General features: G+C 38.5%; 3 protein-coding genes across 5 annotated transcripts in view; all 3 read left to right on the plus strand.

Annotated features, from left to right (window-relative positions):
- On the plus strand, nt 1–5,648 carry ptcd2 (pentatricopeptide repeat domain 2). The gene is made up of 10 exons (XM_074617353.1): nt 1–159; nt 2,235–2,327; nt 2,426–2,555; nt 3,492–3,609; nt 3,970–4,048; nt 4,136–4,227; nt 4,351–4,464; nt 4,570–4,644; nt 4,734–4,847; nt 5,303–5,648. The coding sequence occupies exons 1-10, from the start codon at nt 51–53 to the stop codon at nt 5,522–5,524; spliced, it is 1,146 nt and encodes a 381-aa protein (XP_074473454.1). The 5' UTR covers nt 1–50; the 3' UTR covers nt 5,525–5,648.
- Nucleotides 5,649–7,182: 1,534 nt separating this feature from the next.
- Nucleotides 7,183–16,495, plus strand: cacfd1 (calcium channel flower domain containing 1). 2 transcript variants are annotated; one of them, XM_074617354.1, is made up of 5 exons: nt 7,183–7,749; nt 10,084–10,156; nt 11,682–11,807; nt 11,963–12,070; nt 13,526–16,495. In XM_074617354.1, the coding sequence occupies exons 1-5, from the start codon at nt 7,638–7,640 to the stop codon at nt 13,614–13,616; spliced, it is 510 nt and encodes a 169-aa protein (XP_074473455.1). In that variant the 5' UTR covers nt 7,183–7,637; the 3' UTR covers nt 13,617–16,495. The 2 variants fall into 2 exon arrangements, with proteins under 2 accessions (XP_074473455.1, XP_074473456.1); XM_074617355.1 differs by lacking the exon at nt 13,526–16,495 and adding an exon at nt 13,246–13,386 and having other exon boundaries at nt 7,495–7,749.
- A 3,859-nt stretch (nt 16,496–20,354) lies between these two features.
- LOC141757352 (carboxyl-terminal PDZ ligand of neuronal nitric oxide synthase protein) overlaps nt 20,355–27,956 on the plus strand; it is a 58,462-nt gene continuing 50,860 nt past the window's right edge. Inside the window, exons 1-2 of one of the 2 annotated variants that reach the window (XM_074617787.1) lie at nt 20,355–20,889; nt 24,239–24,310. In XM_074617787.1, coding sequence (XP_074473888.1) covers nt 20,785–20,889; nt 24,239–24,310 — 177 coding nt within the window. In that variant the 5' untranslated portion in view covers nt 20,355–20,784. The remainder of the gene's footprint in view (nt 20,890–24,238; nt 24,311–27,956) is intronic. The other variant, XM_074617788.1, reaches the window with a different exon arrangement.

Raw genomic sequence — 27,956 nt, forward strand, 5'->3', positions numbered from 1 at the left:
CCACTAGCCTCCCCTTTGTTTTCATGTGAGTGGTACAGTCAGTAGGCAACATGGCGCTGGTGAGGGTCGGTACATGCTGTCGGTCGTTGGGTCGTGAGTCCTCTAAAAGAGTAATCTGTGGTGTTTTACAGACAGGTTGGATTGAAGGCTGCATAGGAGGTGAGACTAACTAAAGTGACCTTCAACACTTTCTAATTTAACAAGCAGAGAAGCTACATAAGCAGTAAATAGCCTCACATGTTTGCAGAGATGCTGCACAGTAACTGGTTTCATAACAATCTACCAAAACTCTGTTTACCTGAGCTTTTACCTGCAGGGTTTGCAGCAGTTGCATGGCTTTTTCTTACATGATGATGATTATAAGAACATGCTAACGCTATCCAGCTAGATCAGCAACCTTTACTATCAAAAATAATAAAATAAAAATCTGTGAGGAGTTGCAAAACATTTGGTCATTGTTCAAGTTCAGGTTCAGGTTCAGGTGACTTTATTTGTACAGACAAGAGACAGACATACCAAAAACATGACAAAGAGAACTCAAACGCGTACTGTGATCAGGACCCAGCAAAAAGAAGAAGGCCACAAGAACAATATTAAAAAACACTGAAATAGGACAAAAAAGACACAATAAAATGAGAAAAGGGATAAACTTTGTGATGAAGGTAACACAGTTTAGTATATAAGTCTAATGCAATGAGGGCCAAAGAGCAAATGTACTACGGAGTATTGGGACCACATTGAGGGGGGAAAAATCTGAGATTTACAGAATAAAGTCATAATATTACGAGAAAAAAAGTTGTAATATTATGAGAATAAAGTCATAACTTTACGAGAAAAAAGTCTTAATATTATGAGAATAAAGTCATAATATTATGAGAATAAAGTCATAACTTTACGAGAAAAAAGTCTTAATATTATGAGAATAAAGTCATAACTTTACGAGAAAAAAGTCTTAATATTATGAGAATAAAGTCATAATATTATGAGAATAAAGTCATAACTTTACGAGAAAAAAGTCTTAATATTATGAGAATAAAGTCATAACTTTACGAGAAAAAAGTCTTAATATTATGAGAATAAAGTCATAATATTATGAGAATAAAGTCATAACTTTACGAGAAAAAAGTCTTAATATTATGAGAATAAAGTCATAACTTTACGAGAAAAAAGTCTTAATATTATGAGAATAAAGTCATAACTTTACGAGAAAAAAGTCTTAATATTATGAGAATAAAGTCATAACTTTACGAGAAAAAAGTCATAATATGAGAATAAAGTCATAATATTATGAGAATAAAGTCATAACTTTACGAGAAAAAAGTCTTAATATTATGAGAATAAAGTCATAACTTTACGAGAAAAAAGTCTTAATATTATGAGAATAAAGTCATAATATTATGAGAATAAAGTCATAACTTTACGAGAAAAAAGTCTTAATATTATGAGAATAAAGTCATAACTTTACGAGAAAAAAGTCATAATATTATGAGAATAAAGTCATAACTTTACGAGAAAAAAGTCTTAATATTATGAGAATAAAGTCATAACTTTACGAGAAAAAAGTCTTAATATTATGAGAATAAAGTCATAATATTACGAGAAAAAAAGTTGTAATATAACAAAAATAAAATTTGATTACCTTTTTATTTTTTAAGGGTACTTTTTAAAAGCTTTTAACCTGAGAAAAACGCGAAAACTGGATAAAAGGAGTATGGCCACTTCAGGGTCAAACTTGCCTTCATGATAGAATGACAACCAATACATCTTTAGAACGGCAAGATCTTCAGCTTTCCATCTGTGTGTTTATCATTCATTAGTAGTAAATTTGACAGAGATATTGCTGGATACATTTCAGGATTGTCGGTAACCTCAACATTTTGGAAAAATCATCAAGAGGCATAATATCAGTTTTCTGCATCATTTTGGAATATTTAGTGCCTATTTGGTGGCTATTTGGAAAAATGTCTGTCAAATTTGCAGTTCCCCAATATCTATATCTTTTTATAACATATAAACCTACATCAGTGCCAAATGTGTTGCTTTTATGCACAAAAAATGCACAATTGTTACAAATATTTCAGCTTAGCTTGCCCCACTATAATACTTTTACTTAAGTAAGATTTTGAATGCAGAACGTTTACTTGTAACTGAGTATTTTGACATTGTAGTTTTGCTGCATTTAAGATCTGAATACTTCTTCCTCCTCTGGTTGTCGGCAACTGTTTCCTCTGCAGCTAAGAGGCATCTGTTGTCAGAAGATGTTATCAAACTACAAGACTTCCAGCAGAGGAAGCTGGCTGTGGCTCACCGTGTCACTGGATCAAAAGGTGAAGTAGTTCTCGTCGCTGACTCTAAAGCTGCTGTTTTTTTCGTCATGTGTTGTGATGCATCCAGTAAGAGCTCATATTTTCACTTCATTTTACAGGGAATTATATTGAGCGGTTCAGTCAGAAGCTCCAGAGGAATGAGCTGATACTGAGAGATGAGCTGAAGCTTCTCCTTCATTTGTGCCAGTCTACGGACGACATGGTGATAGCCAGAGATGCCATTTATAGGTATCGTACATCCTTTATTGGCAATTATTTTAAGCATGAACACACTTTGTAGCAACCGTTTCAGCATCGAAATCTGTTCTCATCCTCTTCTCTTTCTCTGAACTGCCTTTTACAAACATTAGAAAGAAGGAAATTAGATTCAGCCCACTTCACAGAGCAAAACAAATATGTCTTTTAAATGGCTTTGACTATCATCATGCATCAAGTATCTGTATCGATCATTACATCTCAACTCCTTACAACTGACTCACGGGACATGAATTTGGTGCAATATTATGGACATAATCATGAACATTCTGCATTAACCATGCACTCTTGCACTACTTAAACCTCAGATTTGATACTGTACAGTAGGGCTGGCAATATATCAATATTATATCGATATTGTGATATGAGACTAAATATCGTCTTAGATTTGTATATATCGTAATATAGCATAAGTCGTGTCTTTTCCTGGTTTTACATTACATTGCAACAAAGTGATGTAATTTTCTGAACTTAACAGACTGTGCTAGCTGTTCTATTATTTACCTTTACCCACTTAGTCATTAAATCCACATTACCGATGATTATTTATCAAAATTATCATTGCGTAAGTGTTGAGTCAAAAATAGCGTGATATTTGATTTTCTCCATATCGCCCAGCCCTACTGTACATGTATGTCTCTATGCAACCCCACCTAGATTGATCCCTACCGTTAACCTTTGTATATTTTTTATGATACATACTGTTGACCTTATTTTAGTATTGTATATATTTTGGATTTGCACCTTATTTCCACCTTATTGTTATCCTAGAGTTTTTATATTTGCACTTTTCCCACTTATATTGTGTTACTTATGTATTGCAACTGCTGCACAGCAATTTCCCTCAGGATTAATATGTACGTTTCTACTTATCTTATATTTTATGACATTTTACTTTGCGCTCACTAGGTATCACGCAGAGAACCGGAACTTGGTGTATGGAGAGTTCAAGTTTGGTCCTCTCTTTGTGAGACTGTGCTATGAGCTGGGTCTGGAGGACTTGGCTGCTGCTACACTTACAGATAAGGTAAAATATTAAAATGAACCAAAACCCTGATTATTGACAAAGTGTCAGAAGGGGAAAAACCATTAGACTGTATATAAAGATGGACAACATGACAGCTCCCCAAAAGTGAAGCCAAACATCTGGATCGCCCCCCTGGTGGCTGGCTGCAGTATAGGTCATAAGTCCCGTCTCCTCCATGTTAGCGGATGGGACATGGGCCAAACTAAAAAGTCAAAGTACACGTCAAATACATTTTCTCAAAGATGGTTCCTGTCGCGTCGTCCATCTTTATATACAGTCTATGGGGAAAACAAGACAGGGTTGATACTTTTCTAAGAGCCTACGTGGACTGGTAACATTTCCTCTCACTTGTCTGAACAGAGTATGAAGGGCTTTTTCAACGACGCAACATCCTTTAACATCACCATAGACATGTTATTCACTAAAGGCTCTTATGAAAGTAAGTGACAGATTAACCTTCTGGTGTTTATTTTCCTCTGAAATCATTATCCCACGTGTATAATATTCCCAACCTTGGCTATTGCAGATGCCCTGGAGGTAGTAAGAACCATGAGGGACCAAGGTGTATCATTCAACAAAGACACATTGACGCTGGCATCTGGCACCTGCTATAAACTGGTAATTGAGCTATACATTTTCATTAAGTCTGTTTCTAGTTCTTCAGTCCCAAGAGTTCTATTTGTTTTAAGATGTAAAAACTCTTTGCAGTCAGTTAATGTTGCTTAATGTTATGTTGATTAGAACACGGCGGAGTCCTACAGGATCGGCACTGCTCTGATAGAGGAGGCACAGACCAAAGGGTACTTCATCCCCAGACATGCTTACTGCTTCGCTGTAGCATTAGCACTTCGACAGGTGAGTTGTATCTTCTTCTTCTATTCCTCTCGTTCATGCAGAAAGATGTGGGGAATATTATATAATATAATAATCTGTTTTATCTTTGTTTTTTGTTTGTTCCAGAATGACTTAGAAAAGGCACAGTCATTGTATTCACAAATAATGAGCACTGACAGCAGATTATGCCAAAACTTGAAGGTAAAGGTGCATCATGTAACTGAGGTATGCATTATTTCTTGCCGTTGTTTTTAAATCATTAACATATTATTTTTTTTATTGTGATCTAGGTTGTAATACTAGCAATGTCAGGAGCGGTGACAGATGCCGTTTCCATCCTGTCTGCATCCATGTTGCCTAAAAGCCCTTTTTTCGTGAAGAAGCCTGAATTTTCTCAGGAGGTGGTAAGTCTGTCTGTTTGCTCAATAACGCAGATGCTACTCATGCTTAAAAATTGGGACAGGATAGCTACAGTAAGGGTGTGGTAATTAAATGATTAAAGGAACAGTGTGTAGCATTTCAGGGGATCTATTAGCAGAAATGGAATATTATATTCATAACTATGTTTTCATTAGTGTATAATCACCTGAAACTAAGAATCGTGTTTTCGTTAGCTTAGAATGAGCCCTTCATATCTACATAGGGAGCAGGTCTCTTCATAATTTTTTTTTTCTGTGAACAGAATAATGGCAAAGCTAAGGTAAAAATAAAAAGGTTTGAAGCATTTTTTAATGGGATTTTTTATCAGAATTACTTATAATAAATATTTCTCAAAATAGTAAACACAAAATTCAGAGATGTACATCTAAACACTGAAAAACTGCTGTTCAGCTCAGTGACCTCTTGTGACCTGTTTCAGGTGGATTTGCTGCGCCTGCGGAGTGAGAGCGGACCGCACATGATGAAAGTGGAGCAGATAGTGACTCAGCTTGAGCGAGCCGATCAGGTGATTCAGCAGACCATCGATGGCATGCTCTGCCACACTCCCACAGGGAAAAGGAAACAAGCACCAATAATGGAGGAGAGGAAGACCAGCAGAAGGACTCTGAAGCCACTACAGTCCACTCTGCTGTCAGAGTGAGAGAAGCTGTGTGCCGTTCCAAAGCCTGCCATATCTAAAGGGGTCTGATATGAGGCTCAAAAAACACTAACTCCGGTTAGAGTAGACTTTGCTACGATTACTGCATCTACCTCTCCTCAAACACACACAGTCATCCCTCTGCAGACTGGACTTTTGCAATCCCTATCCAAGCTTTGATGAAAAAGGTCACAGTTTGCGCAGCAGGCACTTTAACAATGAACTGCAGAGAGAAATTTACATCATCTAAATGGGTATGGATTTCCTTGCAAGGATCTCATGGAGTCATTTGGGAAGAATGTGTTGTATATAAAAGTGTGAATGAGTGATTAAAGATGAATCATATTTAATAATTAAAAAAAGACTTTGTATTGCTTTGACGTGTAGGGGGGCTGGTGAAATCACATTTGTTTTGCCATCTGTAAAGAGTAGGTTCACACATTTTCAAGTTTATCTGAAGTTAAAGGTGCTATTTATAACATTGTTAACATTCAGCCACCTGATGTCACATTCTCCCTCCCCCGTTCCACTGCATTCACTTCACAACAAGTCGTTGCCAGGCACTTACCATCAATCTCAGCCATTTATCCGTTTTTTAAAATATTGTATATTTGTGACATCACAAATGGACAGAAATCCTATAACGGCTTGTTTCAAACGCACAATATCTGAATATGGGCTGTGTGTATTTCTCCGTATATTGAGCATTTTGATAGTTTAACAGTATTTATATAGCACTTTAACCGGCTTTATAATATAAAAGACATGAAAATCTCACTTTTTACAATATGGGACCTTTTATGACACGGTGGTGGCATCAGCCATTTTTTATGGAGTGGTCTGCCGGGGCAGCAGCATCTCCGCTGCGGACAGGAAGAGACTAGACAGAGAAATCAGGAAGGCCAGCTCTGTCCTGGGATGCCCCCTCGACACCGTGGAGGTGGTGGGAGAGAGGAGGATGATGGCTAAGCTGTCATCCATGATGGAGAATGACTCCTACCCCATGCAGGACACCATCTCAGCACTGGAGAGCTCCTTCAGAGACAGGCTGCTCCACCCAAAGTGTGTGAAGGAGTGCTATCAAAGGTCCTTCCTTCCTGCAGCTGTCAGACTCCACAACCAGCACTGCTCCCAGTAGACCACTTACACTTACACACCAAAAACTGACAATAACCTGATATTTTCAGGTGGAATTTCATTCATTCATTCATTTCATTCTCACTGTGCAATATCATTTTCCACTTGTGCAATTTTGTTAATAGTCTGTTTATTGTCAATACTGTATATACTGCTCCTATTTTTATACTTCCTTCTATTTAAATGGTTCATATTTTGTTACACTTTGTTTAGCTCTTTTTTTTACTGTGTTAGCTTATGCATCTTGTTTTTTGCACTATCCCCTTTGCTGCTGTACACTGCACATTTCTAATAAAGGAATATCTTATCTCATCTTATCTTAGGCAACCTTTTCAAATGCTATTTATTTTTCCTGTCATAATTTCCATTAAGTATTAAAATATAAAAATCTCCCAAAAACTGGTGCTCTCAATCCTTTCATCTGTTTAGATAATCACAAATATGTAGTAAAAATATTCATTATCTGCTGATCAGAACACTCCCTACATGTAAACAAACCATGACGCGCATCATATCCCTCCCACAATGCACCGCTCATATCGGCTGAGCAGCCAGGAGGAGAACAACGGAGCAGCTACTTGGACCTAAACACCTAAACAAACAGCGAGGACAGCTAGAAGATAGTAAAAAAAGGGAGTTTTTGGATAGTTTTTGCTCATTTTTAAGATTGTAAGAGAGTTAAAGGACGAATGCAGCGGTGATATCCACTCCTAGCGGCAGCTGGGTGGCGGTGCTGTTAGTATCAGCTGTTAGCATTGAGCTGCGTTCAAAGAGGCTGGTAAACATCAGTTCAGCTGGACACAACACAGACAAACAAAGGAAAGAAAATTACTTTAAAGTTCAAATTAAAACCTGGTATTGCCGATAGGGACACGCTGTGTCGTGATAAACAAGTTAGCAGTCATTAGCTATTGTTAGGTCGTCTGAGGATTGACATCTGTATATACTGGATAGCTTTTAACAGCTAGAAAAACACACAATGAGCACCGAGGCAGAGACTGCAGCGTCCACTAAAACCACTCCAGAGGATGATGGCATGACATGGTGGTACCGATGGCTCTGCAAAATAGCTGGAGTTTTGGGAGGAGTATGTAAGTAGATGTCTAAGTCTATATCTTGTTAAGTAAATCCTAAAATCCTACCATAGTTGCATGTACAGTGAATGCAATGACAGCTGTTTTCTGTGCAAAGCATGGTGATTTATTGTCTTTTCATCACACTTTTACACTATTTGTGTGCACTGTTATGCATTATCTGCATTAATGTGATTGTCAGGGAGGGACAGGATAGAAAAGGGCATCAGATTACTATTTTTGATTGTGTATAAACCTTCAATTGCTATAAGCCATGCCAGACAAAAGCTTTGTCACAGCCCCATTGTCCTCCTCCCTGCAGCAGCCACTCTATTTGCATGGCTAGCTTGTTATTCCTAAATTAAAACTATATGATATTAACACACATATAGTCCACAGCAGCTACTCTTTCCCTCAGGAGTTCAGTGTGAGACAGACAGAAGTGATTTTTTTCCTGCTGGCTTTGCAGTTTTCCATCAGCATTGCAGCTCCCCTTCTCAGTGACACCAGAGTCACAGTGCCTGTATCACATTAACCACCTGGGGCACTGCATATTCAATGGGCTCTGTATTATTAAGGAGGCTGGATGGTCTAAAGGAGCAAGATATGCCACATTGATCTTCCACTGTTTGTGGCAGTGTGGGCTCGTCTAGCCAGATAATAATAATCTATATTTATATAGCACGTTGCAAAACACAGTTACAAAGTCCTTTACAATAAAAAACAGAACACGTTTAAAATACAAGGAGAATGAAATGTACTAAACGCCTAAAAACCCAGAGAGTAAAACTGAAACGTCATAAATTATAAATAAAATCACAGAAAAGCAATTCTAAAAAAAAGTGAGTAGTGAGTTCACATAGATACTAGGCATATTTGCCCTCTCTGTAGAGTTGCAGCCTGAATCTGCTTTACAGCGTTCACTCTCAAATATAAAATATCATCATCTTAGCACTTACTTGGTGTTGGCGTACGGACTGGCAGTCAAAAAGAACGGCTGTCCTTCACCAAAGAAATTCTTGGTCGACTAACACTCATACGATTTTGTCAATTTATGGATTAGTTGATTTAATCGACAGACCTGTAAAACTGCGTTTCTCCACAAAGAATCACACTAAAGCACCACTTTAGATCTTGTGTTTACCAGACAAGTTTCTTGGAAATAAGTCATTCAGCGTGATAAAAAGCATCAAAAACGAGTAATCAACTAAGACCAAAACGATTGATTAGTCGACTAATCGACAAAGACGGGGCAGCCCCAGTCAAAAGTTTTAAAACACAAAATAATTTGATAAATTGAGAAATGTTTGTGACTTATTGTGAAATGAAAGGGAGAAATGTTAATGGTTTTACATCTCCTTTCCTTCCTCCTTGTGTACGTCAAAACCTGACATGTCCTCAATCGGTTCATATATTTAAAATAAGCCATAAAGGCACTACAGAAGATACACTTCACATGTTATTTTTGATCTACCTCTAGGACTGGCATCGTTGGTTGGTGTACTGCTGTTGTGTTAATTGCTTCAGCTGACACACTTCCACAATGTGTGACGTTGCCATATCACACAGTATTTCAGAGCCTATACCAACAATTCCCACATGTAGAGCACTGACTTGATTTTTTTCACAGCTTTTTTGACAACTTGTGAACTACTATTAACCAGTGAACTTGTGCATGTTAGTATACCTCATGCTCATCTCATATTGCAATATACACATTGAGAGTGGGTAGTCAGACATTGGATGTAGGCAGGTCCCATTGGACCTGTGTGTGTGGGGCACAGTGAAATAAGTAATGGATCTTTTAACACATATCATAGCCACGGCAAAAGCTAGAAAAGGCCTATATTGAAAATGTTCAGATTATCAGTAAAGGAATCTTGTGCATGGAAAATGCAGCCTACTTTGATTTCAACACCGTGGTAATTAGTGTTTCAAATTATTAATTTAGTTATGATATCTTTTACATCTAGATATGAGTGCTGGATTCCATCATTTTATTCAGATGTTTTCCCACTACCTTTAGATATAAGGCAGTCATGTGCTGCTCTTTAACATGTCTGTGTGTTTGTTTGTACATTTTTATCCGCATACTGTACTGTATATGCTCCACATGTTCCGCATTGCTGATTGATGTACTAACCAAGCAGCATATAAATGTTATCATGGCTTCTAAAACTGACTGAACTGGATCTCTTAACAGACACATCCACAGATCTATTCTGTCCTCTGAGATGTAATTTCACATATAAAATGTCAATTGGTCAGACCTTATATTTTCACGATCTGCCATATGTCTTATCTTAATAACAGCCCTTTTACTTTGTCTTTTCTCTTATCCAAATCCTGCAGCCTGTGCCATTGCAGGGGTGTGGAACTGTGTCACTGTGAACCCTTTAAACATTGCTGCTGGAGTGTGGATGGTGTAAGTCTTAATACTTGTTTTGCTTATTTAAATGTAGCATGCATAAATGAGCTCATTCACATTTCATAGGCCAATATATATGCTGTTGGTATTCAGGAGAATAAACAACAAACATACTATAAAACCACTTATTTAGACTAGACAAAGCTGAAAGCTGTATTCTATTATTCATTTAAGCTCACTGTCAGAATACACAATGCACAGTGAAACTGTTGTTTTAAACAGCCTGATAATCCTTAAATCTGTTTAATAAGACAACACTTTAATTGTTCTGCTCCAGTTTGGCAAACTGACACAGATGTGAGCTGGTTCTATTTAAGTTTTACTAAACATCCACTGTGAATTTAGGCTACAGTTTTTGTAATATCTCATGCATTATGTGCTGGTATTACCTGTTCATTTACATTCCTCCATTTGTACGTAGAGTATTATCTTACGTCGATGCTGAGCAGTAGTCTCATGTAGCCATGTGGCCACACCTACTGCTCAAATGACGGGAGGTGTGGAGAAATTCTTGTCATGAACATCACTTCAGCTCATGCCACAGGAAAGCCAACTGTGGTTGGTCTTTCTTTCCGGCTAAAACCTGTTTGCATTGATAGCTTAGCGACAGTGCTACCTAGAATGTTGATCGATTAGTAAAGTGAACAATGGAGACATTCTGTCATTTGTATTCTTTACACCAGATCACACCAGAATCAGAGGAGCCTTTTAGAGCTGAAACCATTGAATCAAATACATGATTAACAGAATATGAATCTGCAACTATCTGATAATCAATCTGTGATTTTTTTTTTTTTTAAGCTACAATCTCTAAAATGCTCTGGTCACCGCATCTCATTTTTTTGTGGGGATTTGCTGCTAGTCTTTGTCATATAACAGTTAACTAAATATTGTTTTTTTTGGTTCTGACCGGACAAAACAAGACATTTAGACGCTCACCGTGGAATCTGAGAAATGAGGCATTTTTCACTATTTTCTGACATTTTTAGGCGATCTGACTTTTTATATATAGTTTAATGCAGCCATAGAGCTTTTTCATTTAACTCCAGAAAGAATATTTTGATGAAAATGTCAGAAACAAACACCGTCTCCCATTAATTTGTGAGTTTTATATAGTTAGCTTGCCCGGCTATTTAAACAAAGCACTGAGAAACTCGGATTACAACACACAGTGCGACTTCATTTTCAGCTCAGGTAGACATTACTCCTCTATATCTTTACACAACAAATAGTTTCTTTCTGCTATATTAATGCTCTGAATATCTAAAAATATAGTTTGTTGTAGTTTAAATTCCACTCACTGTAGAAACGTGCTTTCTGTTTCCATGACAGTAAACAATGAGCACGTTGTGCTCCAGCCCTACTTGAATACCTTGAATAATGACAATGACAGAATAATGGTTCTTTTCTACACAGATGTTGTGTTTCAAATCGTGCAGACCTGAGTTGTACAGTAGTATTTGAGATGGAAGTGCACAAGATAATTCACTAATGTGTTTATGTCCTCTCCTCCTGTCTCAAGGTTGAATGCCTTCGTGCTGTTCCTATGTGAAGTCCCGTTCTGTTGCCAGTTCATAGAGTTTGCTAACGCAGTAGCAGCCCGTGCAGATAAACTCAAACCTTGGCACAAGGCCCTCTTCTACTGTGGGTGAGAACAACTATGCATTGTACACGGTTAATGTCATCATAGACTGACCTTCACTGTGTGAAAGATTGAGTTCTTGTGATTCTTCTGTCTCCAGCATGTACTTAATATGATTAACTGACTACTTGTTTTTGTTTCTGGTGGTCGCTCATTTTCAGGATGGCTCTGTTTCCCGTATTCTTGAGTTTCTCCTTTACAACCTTGTTTGGAAACGGCATCGCCTTCGCTACAGGAGTTCTGTATGGCCTCGCGTCTTTAGGCAAAAAGTAAGTGTCTGTTAGTAGCCTGTAACATGTAATGACTTAATATACTGTATCTATAATAAGCTCTTATGAAGCATCAGAAGAAATGTCAGCTATTTCGTGTAACATAATTTATTTTCAGTATTTATTGGGGCTGGACAATATATCATTTTTGAAATCATAATCTTCATTGCAATGTCAAAAGACTGCGATATTGCACTCATTTTTTGAGTAAGTTGAAAGAGAGCATCTGTAGAAAACTGCATTTTTAAAAAAAATAATTAATTCAACAAGCAATTTGTTTTATTTTAGCAGAATACTGAAAGCAGCAGATAGGCAGAACTGAGTACACTTTAATATTAGGGCTCTCAATCAAAATTTTAATCGCATAATTGTACATAGTTAATCACAATTAATCACACATTTTTTTATCTGTTCAAAATGTACCTTAAAGGGAGATTTGTCAAGTATTTAATACTCTTATCAACATGGGAGTGGGTAAATATGCTGTTTTATGCAAATTTATGTATATATTTATTATTGGAAATCAATTAACAACACAAAACAATGACAGATATTGTCCAGAAACCCTCACAGGTACTGCATTTAGCATAGAAATATGCTCAAATCATAACATGGCAAACTGCAGCCCAACAGGCAACAACAGCTGTCAGTGTGTCAGTGTGCTGACTTGACTATGACTTGCCTCAAACTGCATGTGATTATCATAAAGTGGGCATGTTTGTGAAGGGGAGACTCGTGGGTACCCATAGAACCCATTTCCATTCACATATCTTGAGGTCAGAGGTCAAGGGACCCCTTTGAAAATGACCATGCTAGTTTTTCCTCGCTGAAATTTTAACGTAAGTTTGGAGCGTTATTTAACCTCCTTCACGACACGCTAGTATGACATGGTTGGTACCGATGGATTCCTTATTTTTTAGTTTCAAATGATGCCAGTATCTTCACTCTAGCTTTAAAACTGAGCTCGCTACAACCTAACAATCGCAAGTTGCGTTAATGTGTTATTATGGCGTTAACTTTGACAGCCCTATCTAGCTACTTATTAACTACCACATATTGCATACTTTCCTTATGTCGTGCTGTCCTAGTATCTATTTGAATAAAATCTGTACAATAGACACTTTATAATGACTCATATCTCTCAATGTCTCACCCATAAAAACACTCCTCTAAAGGTCATATTAAAACCGGCTCTCATTAAATGCCGTATTCCACATTATAATCACTTAATACGATTTTTATTTTACGCTTCTAACGAGCCTAATGAGCCTCTTTATTCATGCAAATTAACTTCTGACAAGGTGACCCGTGTAATGACCTTACAATTAACATTGCCGTCCCCACCTGTCGTACCCGCTTTTTCTTTGTTTCCACCCACCTCTCCCTCATCCTAACTCTTTATTACCCTCCTTCTTTCGCACCCTGTCGTCCTTTTTGTTTCTCTCTCTCTCTCAGGGGAGACGCAGTGACTTATGCCAGGCTGCAGCATCAGAAACAGGGAGACGAAGAGAGGATGACAGAAACGGCAAACGGGGCTCCGGAGTGAAGTGTCTGCCTTCCCGACCCTCCCGTTCCTCTCTTTTCTTCAGTTCTTACCATCCATCCTACCTCTTCCTCCATGCTCCTCTCCTCTTTCCCTTTTCTGTCACTACATAATTATGGAGTTTATTTATTTACTTAATCCGCTGCATTCTTGTTGTCCTGACCTGATAGTATCCAAACAGATTGGTGTTGGAGTCAGTCCATTATTTGGTACCTGGCGTGTAAATGAGATCTCTCATTGTGACTCGATACCTTAGATTGTAAGTTTTATGGTTTATGATCTTCTCATGGGTTTTATTTATTATTTGTTTCCCTTTGTTGTTTGTTGCTGCTGACAGTTGTAAGCACTCTTTCTGCAGGAATTATGTGAGGTACATATTTTAAACCCAAGAGCCTTTCAAGAAATCCCGAGTAGAAATTAATGTGATTGTAAAATGTACATAATTGACTTCCGGTTCTTCACTATGACTTTGAGGCTGTGATTCAGAGTTGTCTCACTTAGAGAGTGCAGTGGGTAAAGAGAATAAGTCAAATGATAACACAGGGTTCAGATTTGTTTTGGCAGCACACCCAAATATTGAGATCAGCTGTTTTGCAGCTCTAACCTCGCTATCATCGCAAAGTTTTGAGCAGTGAACTCTGCATTTCATTTTTAAAGAACCTTCTTTAAGGGTGCTTTTGATAACATTAATAATGTTCAGCCACTAGATGTCACATTCTCCCTCTCCGGTTCCATTACATTTACTTCACAAAAAGTCGTTGCCAGGCACTTAAGGTCAGTCTCAGCCATTTATCCGTTTTTTCCACACCAACTGACGACCCAGAGATACCACGTGATACTAACGTTGTTTTTACTATTGGCTCACAAGCCTTGTTAGATATCAGATGTCTTTCACAGAGAGAAACAAAACATTCATTTTGAACCCAACAACATTTTTAAATTATTAATTCCCAATCATAATCTTTTTTCTTTCAGTAAAAAAAAGGCTCTGTGGATGGATTTTTATTTTTTTTAAATATTCATCGACATAAAAATGTTATCAATAAGACCTTTAAGCAGTGAATGTAGATGATAAAATCAAGCAAGGTAACAGTGAAAACTACTGCTACAAAAGCTCTATTTCCATTTATGATTGGGGGTCTTATTAAAGGATAGTCAGAGCATTAATATAGCAGCAAACAACTATTAACTATGTAAACATATAGAGGAGTAATGTCTACCTGAGCAGAGAATGAAGTTTCTCTCCATGCTGTGTTGACATAGCCGGGCCGGCCGCTCGTACTTTTTAGTGCATGTGAGCGTGCCCCACTGGCTAGCTCACGGCCGCCGCTCTGCACTGCTCTCATACGGTGGTTATAGCTGATAATGCCGTATGTCATCGCAGAAGCGTAGCAACCACCCTCCGGTTACTCCCCCAGATCAACACTGTTAGCTCTGTCAGCACTTTTTGCTGTAGTTTTCACTGTTGAGAGCCGCGTGGAGGCAATAGAAATGCTCCCGATCTCGCATTAAGCACCTTTAAGTAGTGAATGTAGATGATAAAATCAAGCAAGGTAACAGTGAAAACTAGTGCTACAAAAGCTCTATTTCCATTTATGATTATTAAATATTATTATTATATTTATTGAAAGAAACTGTCTGACTTTTTAAAATAATTCGCACTGACCGTTACCACTACAGATCTGTAAATACCCTCAAGTGTTTCCCTGTATTTGAGTCCTAAAATGTTGGACTACTTTTGAGTAAATAAAAAAAAGGAATGATTTCTTTGGTATGACAGTATTAAAACCCACTGTGCAGACAAAACTCTGAATTGCAGCCTGAATGCATTGTTAAATAGGCATTAGGGGTATGTTTAACATCGGGGAATGTATCTGGTATACCCAAAGATAAAGACAATTTTATACATTCATTTATTTTTCAGTTGGTTTAAGCTCAGCTGAGGCATTCCTGCTCTGAGCTTTTGGTAGCATGGACTCTGGTATACAGAGAATTTCATTAAAAGCTTTCAGTACATGTGTCAGCTTGTTTACGTTTGGTTCCTCGTGATCAAGCAGCCGGTAGCCAAGTTGTGGCTGCACATTTAGTGGTAATGGAAAAAACTAGAATGTACGCTTATTCATTCTCCTTTTTAAAACACGTACCTTTTTTTTTTTTTTTTTTTATATATAATCTGTTGACTGATTATCTGCTGTGTTTATTATGAGTCTTAATTAGTATACTCTACCAAAACCCATTAAAAAAATCAATGAGGGGGAAGTGTCTTGATTCAGGGACTAATTGGTCTGTATCCCACACAATCACCAGAGCCACGGTTTGCCTTTTGTCACGCAAATGAGGTATGCAGTGGTCAGCAAGGTGCGATTTGTGTTTGTGTTGTTTTGTTGCCTCTGTTGTGTCGTCGGTAATAAGGATGCTTTGGGAATAACTGTTTACACGTACCTCTTACAGCTGTTTCTATCCTAAGTCTATTACTGGCTGGTCGGTGACTGATTGGATTATTCACAGATTACCACCAGCTCTCAGGTATCATACTTAAACAGATACAAAGGAGTATAACTAGCACAAGCATGACTATGAAATTACTATATTGTTTGAGCTGATGGAAAAGCATTTGTGTAGCATTTAAAACATGCACAACCAGCTTTCACAAGTGATTAAACACTACACACACACCAGCAGTATGACACTACACACTATACGGTTTTAATGCTCCTTGTCCACAGCCATCCATCCAGTTTTATTTGATTTTATGATTTGATTGATTTTACATCTGCAGGTGTTGAGTGCATATTTTGCTGTAAGGGATATGTGTATAACGTGTGTTGTGATGTGAATCCTGATCCTGTTATCAATTACTGAATTAAACAAACTTGCTACTACTACCCTGGTCTTGGCTTTTTATGTTTTTGTAATGTGTTTTAAACCAACGCACCTGCGATTTGAGCACCGATTTGGTCTCATCTGTTTGTCTTGTGTTGCTTTGAAAACTTGCATGTCAAAGTATTAGTATTAGATCCCTTTTATAGCCTATAAATACCACTAAGTGGCATTCAACCTAATGTGATCCACAGTGTTTGTAATTGTGATTAAGCTACTTCAGAGGTAATGATGTGGCGGTACTGAGTTCCCCAGACTTTAGTTGTTCAGTCAGAAGACTGAAAAACAGTTCCCATCCACATAATATTATAAAATAAAATGCCTTCTTAATAATAATAATGAACAAATGCCTCTTCGATAATGAACAAATGCCTCTATAATAACAAACAATTAAGGAAACTGAAATATTGGTTTGGCTTTTCCTTTTACCCTCCTTTAAAGTTTTCCCAAATAAAATACACTAAAAGAAATGGGTATAAAGGGTTTCATTGAAAATCAACAAATGAATAGAATACAAAAATACAGCCTGCAGGCGTTAGGCTATTGTAAGGCAAGCCAGATCGTTGCACAAATAGTACCTAAACGTCCCAGTGCAGGTAACCCAATTGGTTGGCACTTAACTTGTTTCCCCAACTAGGAGAGTCAACAAACAAAACACAAAAATCACAGAATCCCAAAAGGGCCCAAAACAGACCAGAGTTTCTGGTAAAGCTGATAACACATGTTGCATTGAGTGAAGGAGAGATCAGAATGACACTGGGTGTGCAGTTTCCCTCCTCTTTTAAGCCCTACAGAAAGGGCGTCGTTACACCCTGATTGGCCAAGAGGGGAATGCACCAAGCTGCTCTCAACTATCATTTAAGAGCCAGTCCCCACACCCTGCGCAACAGGTGAACTGAATAACCCTCTAATCACTCAGCAACTCAACCAAAAAAACACCAGGGAAAAGGGAAACAACAGCAAACACCAGAGAATTGGCAGCTGCCACAATGAGATGCTTTTATTATTTTTGTCTTCCCTTTGTACATGGAATTCTGTTTGTGACATGAATAGCACTTGATAAACAGGCCTGTGATTACTGGGACTGGATTGCTTTCGGAGCAAATAACCTCAAATAAAGCATTTCATTTATTTGTGTTTGTTCAGAGGACACAAGTAGTACAATCTGAATTCATCAAATTGTTTTTTCTTTTAGAGGTCACTGTAGCTTTGTTTAGATCTATAAGACTAATCTAAAATATTTCTTTTTCAGCATGGAAAGCCTGCTAAGGCAGTGGTTTTCAAAGTGGGGTTCAGGTACCACCAGGGGTCCTCCAGGGGATTCCAGGGGGTCCCCAGTAAAAAGGGGAATAATTTATTTTCACTAAAATTCCATCCAAAAGCAACACAATGACAGAACGTATGACTATTTTTGTCATGGGATATATACACCTTCTGTGTAAATAGGGCTGTCCTCAACCAAAGAAATTCTTAGTTAACTAACACACTTACGATTTTGGCGACTTATTGGCGATTAGTTGATCTGTGAGTTTCTCCACAGAGAATCCCACTAAAGCACCACTTTAAATCTGGTGTTTACCAGAGATGTGCTCATCAGCTTCTTGGATGTAAGTCATTCAGCATGAAAAAAACATAACTAGTCGACTGAAACCAAAACAACCGATTAATCGACTAAGAGGGGGCAGCCCTATAAGTGGAATATACCACCAAGCATACGGATATTCTTTAAAGTAAGTGTTACTTTTCAAAAGTCTGAGTACCTTTACAATCTTCTTTAAGGTTTATACTTCTGAGTGTCACGAATTTTCTTTTATTAATGATCAAAAAACAACATCTGAAAGAGGATTTCAGGGATTTCAGGTTGAGAGTGCCGAAGAATTCTTCATAACATGTCAACCTCATCACACAAATCCAGGTTACCCCAGCGTATTTTATGTATACGCTGAAAGCAAAATAAGCATATTTCCTAAAAATGTCAAGCTACTTAAAAGTGTCCTATTGATCCCAAAGTTCTTTGAATGTAATCCAGTGGAAAACTTATTTTAAAGGTTGTTTATACTGTGTGCCTATTTGATTAATTAATCAAGTGAATGATCACTACTTCTCAGCATTTAATTAAAACTGCATTATGTCAGCATTAACCCTCCCTTGTGAGGCATCTCCTCTCACCTATAAAGCTTATTATCTTTTCAAGAGAGCAGATTATAAGGATTTAGTTGCCTCTTTCTCATATTATTAGATCTGAATTCATTTGATTTGCTGGGATTAGTCCATATAAATCCACCTGGCAGCGACTTTTCTTTTATATGAAGTATTAATCTGAAAACATATCTGGTAAAAATTGCATTTCAACTTCAGTAACTTATAGAGAGTAATCAACAGAGGGCGCTGTTGCGTTATTTCAATAATATGTCTCTGTTTTAATTAAGTATTTAACCTAGTATTTAATTAATAATGCAGAACAAAGAGAGGACACCCCTTTTATGGGAATTGAACCTGTGATGCTCCTCTTGCAGCTGTATTATTGTCCTGAACATGCATATAGGTTTAATAGCAGCAGTAATATGACATAAAAATCAACACGCCATCATGTCCACTTTATGATCAGCAAACAGAAATGTATTGTTTGAACAGAGATCCTCAAGTCATCAAAACTATCTGTCATTCAGTTAACAATGTCTGTTTAGTGACTGAACTCTACTAACAGACTCACTGGGCTCCTGTGGGGAAACTCCAAGGACGATGTAAACAACTAATGAGGTTTGTGCAATGAATCTTAGCCATTTGATCATCAGCAGCATGACTCTGTAATGCAGTTATGAAGAGCAAAATACAACTTGAAAGATGCCTTTTATATTGAAAAGAACAGCCTAAGGCTCACGGCCTACAGTAGAATCACTGCATGATGCAATAAGAAAAATGTAGCCGGAAAAATAATGTGCCAAACTAGCCACTATTGGGCAAATGTGTCACTTGGTGATGTCACCACGTTACTGAATTAAAAGGCGGGACTTCAAGCAAGGCATTTCAGGAGAGTATAACTCCCTTTGGCGTGGACTTTGGGCTTTTTTGACTCTGCAGACCTTTTACATGCACAAAAAACTATATAATAAAGTGAAGAAAAGGGGGGGGAAAGCACAGAAGCACAATAGGTCCCCTTTAAAGGTCCCATATTATGCTCATTTTCAGGTTCATACTTGTATTTTGTGTTTCTACTAGAACATGTTTACATGCTGTAATGTTAAAAAAAACAACTTTATTTTTCCTCATACTGTCGGCCTGAATATACCTGTATTTACCCTCTGTCTGAAACGCTCCGTTTTAGCGCATTTTGACGGAATTGCAACAGAATTGGGTTGCTAGGCAACAGCTTGGGTCCATGTGTACTTCCTGTCAGCTGATGACATTCACATACACTGCAAACCAGGAATAAACTGGGACACATTTAGAATGTTTAAAATTGTGTCAAGGGTCTAAATATTGTATATTCGTGACATCACAAATGGGCAGAAATCCTGACAGCTTGTTTCAAATGCAGAGTTTCTGAATACGCTGTGTGTATTTCCCTGTGGATTGAGTGATCCGATACTTTCACAGTATTTATATAGGACTCAAGCCTGCTTTATAATAAACAAACATGAAAATATCACTTTTTTTATAATATGGGACCTTTAAAATATGACAAACTGTTGAAATTCCCTCTTTTTTTTAAAAACTTTTCTGAAGAATTTCTCCCCGATATATACTGTAGTAAATCCACCTGCAGATTCTCAGGAATAAATGAATCAGATGTTTCTATCTCCAGAAGGAAGGACTGTAACTATCAAACTCCCCATGCAGCTCTGGGTTGGTTGCATCACGCCTGGGAACTTTGCTCCAATGAGCAGCCTGCTTTGTGCTGTGTGGAGAGAGAGAGAGACAGACAGACAGAGAGAGAGACGGAGGTTGCAGCGGTGCTTTACCACCAAACACACACACACATCTCCACAGCGAGCCAACATCACCTGCGGAGAGAAAAACCGCGCTTCTTCCTGCTCTGGAAACACACCACGTGGTGTTTGTGGTTGTTGTTTTATTCCGAGAAGAGAGAAGGAAATCCTTCTTGGAGTGTATCTCGGTGTGTTTTTTTTTTTGCGCCCAAAAATCTGTCCTCTCTCTCTTGAGGACAGGACCCCAACAATGGACTGCGTCTCCAGCGGGAACTCTCTCCTCCTCCTGGAGCCACACAGGACGACATTATAGTGTGATATTAGTAAGTTAAAGCAGTGTTTGGGTGAGCTGGAGACCCGGGATGCCGGCGAGGAACAGGTACAACCTGGTGGACGATGTGGCGGACTCGAGGCTGCCTCTGCACAACGACGAGGCGTACCAGCATGGTATCTCTTTCCAAGCCAAGGTGAGATCAACTCTCCTCCTTATTATTTTAAAGCAGGTGCACTGTGGACCCTTTCAGCTGGGATCCACCATCACCATCACCATCAAGTTTGAACACATCTGGTTTAAAGGTCCCATATTATAAAAAAAGTGAGATTTTCATGTTTTATTTTATTATAAAGCAGGCTTAAAGGGACTATTTGTAACTTTCAGAAATGCTTGTTAACAGCGACACCTGTGGCCGTTAAGTCAACGAAAGTCAGCGCCGGGCTCGCGTTTGTCCTCGCTCTACATAGACATGAACAAGGCGACACACGTCAGCTAAAACCACAATATCACTCTGTATTTCATCTGCTTGGCAGTAATGTTAGCTGACCAGACGAAGGTCTCTCCATGAATCACTGCTGATACTAGTATTGACTGTTCCTGCTGGCTGAAGCAGGAAGAGAAACGTTATCGTCTCCGAGCGTGCCCGCAGGAAGACAACGGCACCCGGTTGGAGATGATAACATTACTCGCTGGAGAGCCCCGTCACTTCACAAGACACGGGTAACCTCTGTTGGTCTGGAGGAGCTGCAGCAGTTATTTCTGCACAAACGTCCATTAGATATTCTCAGAGCTACTAACTCTTCTGCAGTTTGGAGTGAGCGTGCATTCACGTCTAGAGGTGGAGAGAGACAGCGAGAATGCGAGCTGTGTGAGTGAAGGCAAGCAGGCAGAGAAGAGACTCCAGCATATGCGAGCGCGCATGTGTCCCGACCCGGTACATTTATACGCTTAAAAAGTTACAAACAGTCCCTTTAAGTCCTATTTAAATACTGTGAAAGTATCGAAACACTCAATCCACAGGGAAATACACACACAGCCCGTATTCAGAAACTCTGCATTTGAAACAAGCTGTCAGGATTTCTGCCCATTCGTGATGTCACAAAAGATGTCACACAATATTTAGCCCCTTGACAAGATTTTAAACATTCTAAATGTGTCCCAGTTTATTTCCTGTTGCACTGTATGTGAATATCATCAGCTGACAGGAAGTACACATGGACCCAAGCGGTTGCCTAGCTACGCAATTCTCTTGCAATTCCGTCAAAATGCGCTAAAACGGAGCGTTTCAGACAGAGGGTAAATACATGCATATTCAAGCCGACAGTATGAGGAAAAATAAAGTTTTTTTTTAACATTACAGCATGTAAACATGTTCTAGTAGACACACAAAAAACAAGTATGAACCTGAAAATGAGCACGATATGGGACCTTTAATGCTGCAATAAGCCAAATGGGGAATATGTAATCCTTAGAGAGGTGGATGTCCTTATTTTTTGGTGCTCAAAAAGTGAACTGAACTGAGTGTATTTTCAGGTTTTCCCCCAAGTCATTGAATTATTAACCTCTCAGCTTGACAGTTTTTTTTCAACTTTATTTTTGGGACTGTTTTGCAGGCAGAGAGAGAGAAACAAGAGAGCACAGTGGTAGAAAGGGTTAAAACATGGCAAGTGTTACTGGTCCCAAAGTTCAATCACAAGGCTGCTTCTTATAGCTTTTGATTTGCTTATCAAGCAGCTTCCTCATCTCTCTGTTTTTCTCTCTTTCTTTCTCAGCATCTCTTTATTCCATTTCTTTATTCTTTAATAATAAGACACAAACAGTTTCTATCTGTGAATACAACTCACACTTTTTAACAAATCAGAAGCACAATACCAAGTAAGATACAGGTTCAGGTTCAGGTGACTTTATTTGTACCCGTAGGTAGATTTGTTTTGCAGCAAAAATAGAGGATGGCATCTGTATTGACAATAAGGTAGAGCACAGACAAGAGACAGACATACCAAAAACATGACAAAGAGTACTCAAAGGCTTACTGGGATCAGGACCCAGCAAAAAGAAGAAGGCCACAAGAACAATATAAAAAAAAACACTGAAATATCAGGACAAAAAAGACACAATAAAATGAGAAAAGGGATAAACTTTTCCATAAATATCTATCTATAAATATAATCTGATGGCAACATCCTTCCTCATATAGCAGCATGTAGCCTACATATTATATAAAACAATATCGCAATGAATTACTAACAGAGCTACAAAGATTAATCAATTAGTTGTCAACTATTAAATTCTATTTTGCTAATCGATTTGAGTCTAAATTCTCTGATTCCAGCTTTCTTAAATGTGAATATTTTCTGGTTTCTTTACTCCTCTATGACAGTAAACTGAATATCTTTGAATTGTGGACAAAACGAGACATGTGAGGACGTCATCTTGGGCTTTTGGGGAAACACTGATTGACATTTTTCACCATTGTCTGACATTTTATAGACCAAACAACTAATCGATTAATTGAGAAAATAATCAACAATGAAAATAATCATTAGTCGCAGCACTAATTCTGAATGAATACAAGTAAATAAATATATGAGCCAACAAATACAGATTGATAAAAACCCTTTTTAACAATTTGTGTCAGTGTTACTCATTTTACACCCTCAGACATCAAAATAACAGTCACAACAAAAGCAACATGGTCCCCTAGAGCTGCTTCATTACCAAAATATGAAGCCACAAAGAGCTTATTATGAAGGCAAAGCTAGTCCTTCATACAATACATTACACACATAAACAGAGAAGCACTAGTTGCCACATTTTTAGAGCCACGACAATTAATCAATTAACTAAATTAAATCAACTATTTTGATAATTGTTTAATCGGTTTGAGCAATTAAAAAAACCCTCTATGACAGTAAACTGAATATCTCTGAGCTGTGGACAGAACAAGACATTTGAGGACGTCATCTTGTAAATAATAAAATAATCGACAGAATAATCAACAATGAAAATAATCATTAGTTGCAGCCCTACTTCTGAATGAATACAAGTAAATAAGTATATAAGCCAACAAATACAGATTAATAAAAACTCTTCTCCTCATCTAGTTAACTATTTGTGTCAGTGTTACTCACTCATTTTACATCAAAACTACTAAAAGCAACATGGTCCCTAGAGCCGCTTAATTACACAGCCACAAATTTGAATATATGCAAGCTACAAAGAGCTTATTAATAAGGCAGAGCTAGTCATTTATACAATACATTCAACACATAAATGGAGAAGCACTGGTTGCCACATTTCAATAGAAATATTTGGTTTGATATGATGGATAATAAAGATGGACGATGCATCTCCACTATGGCTTTTACCACATATTGTAGACGGTGTGAAGGCAGTTTTTGTCTTTATAAGAACCCCAACAAGCATTTTATTTTTGGGAGCCGTTGGCGTTAATTGTGCAGCTGTGGTGTAGTGTGTGTGTGTGTGTGAGGTAACATCTGTGTGACTCTCATGCTCTTCCAATGTGTGATTGTTTGCTTCAGTACGTGGGGAGTCTGGACGTGTCCAGGCCCAACAGTCGGATGGAGATCGTGGCAGCCATGAGGAGAATCAGGGTAAGAGATGGACAGAAACTATCTTTACAATAACACAGTAAACACACACGCAATACAAAGACAGTGTCAGATGAAGTTTGTATTGAGAATGTAGTGACGCACAAACACACTGGCTGGACAACAGATCAGGGACTTGAACTGAATTTAGCAGAAAGAAAAAGCAATAAGAAAGAGCTGGAGTGGCTTTCTTTGCTGAATAGTGCGTTGCCCTTTCTAGATGATGTTTGTGAAAGTTCAAGGACACTGTGTGTGTGTGTGTGTGGGCATGTTATCGCGGCCTTTGATTAAAGTCACACAGTGGCTTAATATTATTATTGCATTATAGAGCTAATAGTTTACTAGAATTTTGCAAAGCAACCTTTTTTAGTACGAGCTTGATTTCCTCATTGTTATCCACTCTAATCATATCATAGTCAGACTCGCTGTGTTTTTTCCCCCCATAAAGCTATATCAGCAGTGATACTATGGGGATCATGTAATCATTTTCCCCCTCTCATTGTCCCAGCGGGGCCAGCATTTTCCTCTAGGAGCTAACACAGAGCCGTATATCAGAGAGCCGGGGTGGTTCTGTAATGTTAGTGTGACTCACCAGACTCGCTCGGTTCAGACATGACAAGGCTCTTAACCCTAGCTCAGTGAATATGCAGGAGAGAGATGTCAGCGTGGTTTCATTTTTTTTTTGAGCTACTAAAAACCCATAATGTGCATTTTATCCTCTGAAAAATGCAACACTCCCAACTTTTTCTTTTCTTTTTTCAAGACTTTGTTTTTGGCTCCTCTAGTGTAAAATATTGGATTTGTATTTTGGTGTGAAACTGTGTGTGTGTGTGTGTGTGTGTGTATAAGATCAGAGGAACCCCGCTGGTAGAGAGAGTTATTTTAAGGAGACTAAACCCATCTATAAAAGTAGGTCTATGGAACGGAGACGAAACCAGACTGTTTATGAGTGCGTGTATCTGTGTGAGTGCGCACATATACTAGTGCTTCTTATTTCCTTGCGATTCCCAAACTGACAAATCAATAAGGTTGTAAAGTAAACACGATCATCGGGGGTGATACACGGCAGGCTGAGGCAGAACATAAAACAGCCGTGGAGCAGGTAGAGGCAGGCAGGGAAGATGCTTTTGATTGCTACAAGAAAAAGATTATCTCTCTGAGAAAAAAACCCATCAGACCTAGTTTTTACATCACATCGAGTTCTGTTTACCAGCTCCTATTTATGTGCCGTTGCTATTTAAAGACGCGCGCTCATTAGTGCTTATTCATGTCTGAGTTTGTGGATGCATACATGCTGGTTTTGTGTATATCAAGTTCCCTCGAGGTCCAGAGAGAAAGCTTTGAATCAATAATGAATGTATTTAGGTTGCAACTCTCAGCCTATTGTATAGAATATCTGCTTTATAGAGTCCCCTGTGTGGCTAATGTAAACAGTTATAGAAGGATCGGTCTATAAACTAAACTACATCTCATTTGTTATATCTCGTCATGTGTGTTTAATGCGATCTCTGCTGACGGCGACTAGAGAGATGTTACTATCTATAGACGTGTGTTAACACTGACTGGTGGATGAACAGACCGACAGGATGAGAAAAATAATGTGTTTTCGTAATTAAAGCATGTCAATGTGTTCTAGAAGAAGAACCTGAAAATGAGCATATGTCCCCTTTAAAATAAAAAAACAACAACTCATATTTAGGGCAATTGGAATGGGACCGCAAGCAGGAAAAACTGTAAACACAAACATGTCTCCTGGTGAGGCGCGGCGTGTATCATTTTATGTTTGTGATGAAGAAACATTCAAATCTTCATCTGTGACATGCTAACATGTAGTGCAACAGTAGCAATGGTTATAGACCATGCTAAGGAGACAGATGATTAATTGTGATGTGTTTTGGTTTTTGTCTGATGGGTCTTACTTGTCTGTTTGTTTATGGTAACAGTGTGTCTATTGTATGTGTACTTTTTCTCAAACTGAGTTGCCTATGGATGCAAAATGAATTTCAGTGCAAACTGACAATACAGTTGTATGGTATGGTATGGTATCGTTATAGTTTGCAAACGATGACGTAGGTAGGTAGGTGTGTGCATGCACTTTGGCAACGGAAGTACGGCAGAGTGCAATAGCTTGTCAAGCGATGCAAGAGCATTAACCGCCAAAGAACGTGAATGCAACCTAAACAAATTGACTTTCCAGATTCGTGTGCTGTTAGTGAGAGAATAGAGGACATTAGCAAGTGGTTCATTATTCAGTGTATAGTGATATATGTGGTATATATACATATTTGGTGGAGAAACCTAGCGTGTAAAGTCACACAAGTGAGAAAATACGAGCATACCAGTCACTAGATGCTTTGAGAGTATTGGTTTAATTGAGTTTTAGAATGGGCACTACAAACATTTTTGATCATGGTAGTCAACACGTTTAGCGTAACGTTATAGCTCGCAGCAATACACATTAATAAATACATGCTCGTCTGTGTTTTATTATCTACGCCAAGCATTTACGTAAGTCACTACGAGCAACAACGGACACGTTTGGCTGAAAGTCACCAGTTAACTCAGTCACTCAGTTAAACCGAAACACCTGTTGTTCTGAAACGGTCGTGATCCTGTCGGAAGTCTGTACGACTTAAGTCCGCTGTTGGAATATCGATTCTGACAACCGAACACGCAAAACAACCAGACATTGATGACATTGATTGTTGATGCTGCTAAACGTTTTAATTCTATGTTTAAAGCTCGCTAACCTGTCTGGATGTGCTGGGGCAAAAACGCCACTTCCGTTGCCAACATGCACACGCATATTTTTGATGACGTCATCTGTAAAAGGGTCTATTCAGTTAGCAAACGGGGAGATTGCATTTTTTCTTCTTTCAAAAATGGCATAGTCCCATTTTATAGTCCATTAATGTCTTGCAGAAGTGTTAGTGTGCCTGGTTAATGTGCATCTGGTGTGTGTGTTTGTCTCCTGGTTTCAAACACATGGGAAGTAAAGATTGTATTTTGGTGCCAACCAACCGCCTCTTTTTGTGGGTTGAAGCCCCTCACACTGTGCCTCCGCTGAGTGAATGCAAACACATGACGCGTTTTAGAGGGTGGGCGCGCGCGTTTAGGGTTGGTTGCCAAGTCAAACATAATTAGCATTGTGTAGCTGCATATTGACCGGCCTTCCTGACTTTCTCTTCCTCCTCTTTTCACAAAAGCAAAAAGGCCTTTAATTTAAAAAGCGCAACCCCCTTTAGCCGAGGGACTGCGCGCAGCGGAGGAGTTGAGTGTGATTAAAGAGTGAGGAATGAACTGATGGCAGCGAGGAGGAAGTCCTGGAACCAAGAGGGGGTTTTGCGTGGTGGCTGGCTGGCAGAGCCGTAGTCGTTTCATCTCTCTCGCGGCTAATCTCTTTAGTCTCAGTCGATGTGAGAAGAAAACGGGAGCAAACATGAGAAGAGAGAGAGAGAGAGAGAGAGAGCACAGAAGCAGACAGTGAACCTAGGTTAGACAGAGCTGTGCTAGTTCAGTCAGGTCCTCATACACACCTGCCATTCCCACAGAGACAAAGTGAAAAGACACAATTTTGTATCCTGTGGATCTTTTCAGAGTTGTGTTTTGTAAAAAACCTTTTTCCCAGTACGGCTGACTGGTCCCACTG

Source organism: Sebastes fasciatus, chromosome 19 (assembly GCF_043250625.1).
Source record: "Sebastes fasciatus isolate fSebFas1 chromosome 19, fSebFas1.pri, whole genome shotgun sequence".
NCBI classification, from domain to species: domain Eukaryota; kingdom Metazoa; phylum Chordata; class Actinopteri; order Perciformes; family Sebastidae; genus Sebastes; species Sebastes fasciatus.

Bases quoted from the DNA above. Each gene is read 5' to 3' on its own strand.
- ptcd2 (XM_074617353.1), top strand. From the start codon at position 51: ATGGCGCTGGTGAGGGTCGGTACATGCTGTCGGTCGTTGGGTCGTGAG. The intron at 160-2,234 runs GTGAGACTAACT...TTTCCTCTGCAG, and splicing joins GATTGAAGGCTGCATAGGAG to CTAAGAGGCATCTGTTGTCA. The intron at 4,049-4,135 runs GTAAGTGACAGA...TGGCTATTGCAG, and splicing joins CACTAAAGGCTCTTATGAAA to ATGCCCTGGAGGTAGTAAGA.
- cacfd1 (XM_074617354.1), top strand. From the start codon at position 7,638: ATGAGCACCGAGGCAGAGACTGCAGCGTCCACTAAAACCACTCCAGAG. The intron at 10,157-11,681 runs GTAAGTCTTAAT...TCCTGTCTCAAG, and splicing joins GCTGCTGGAGTGTGGATGGT to GTTGAATGCCTTCGTGCTGT. The intron at 12,071-13,525 runs GTAAGTGTCTGT...TCTCTCTCTCAG, and splicing joins CTCGCGTCTTTAGGCAAAAA to GGGAGACGCAGTGACTTATG.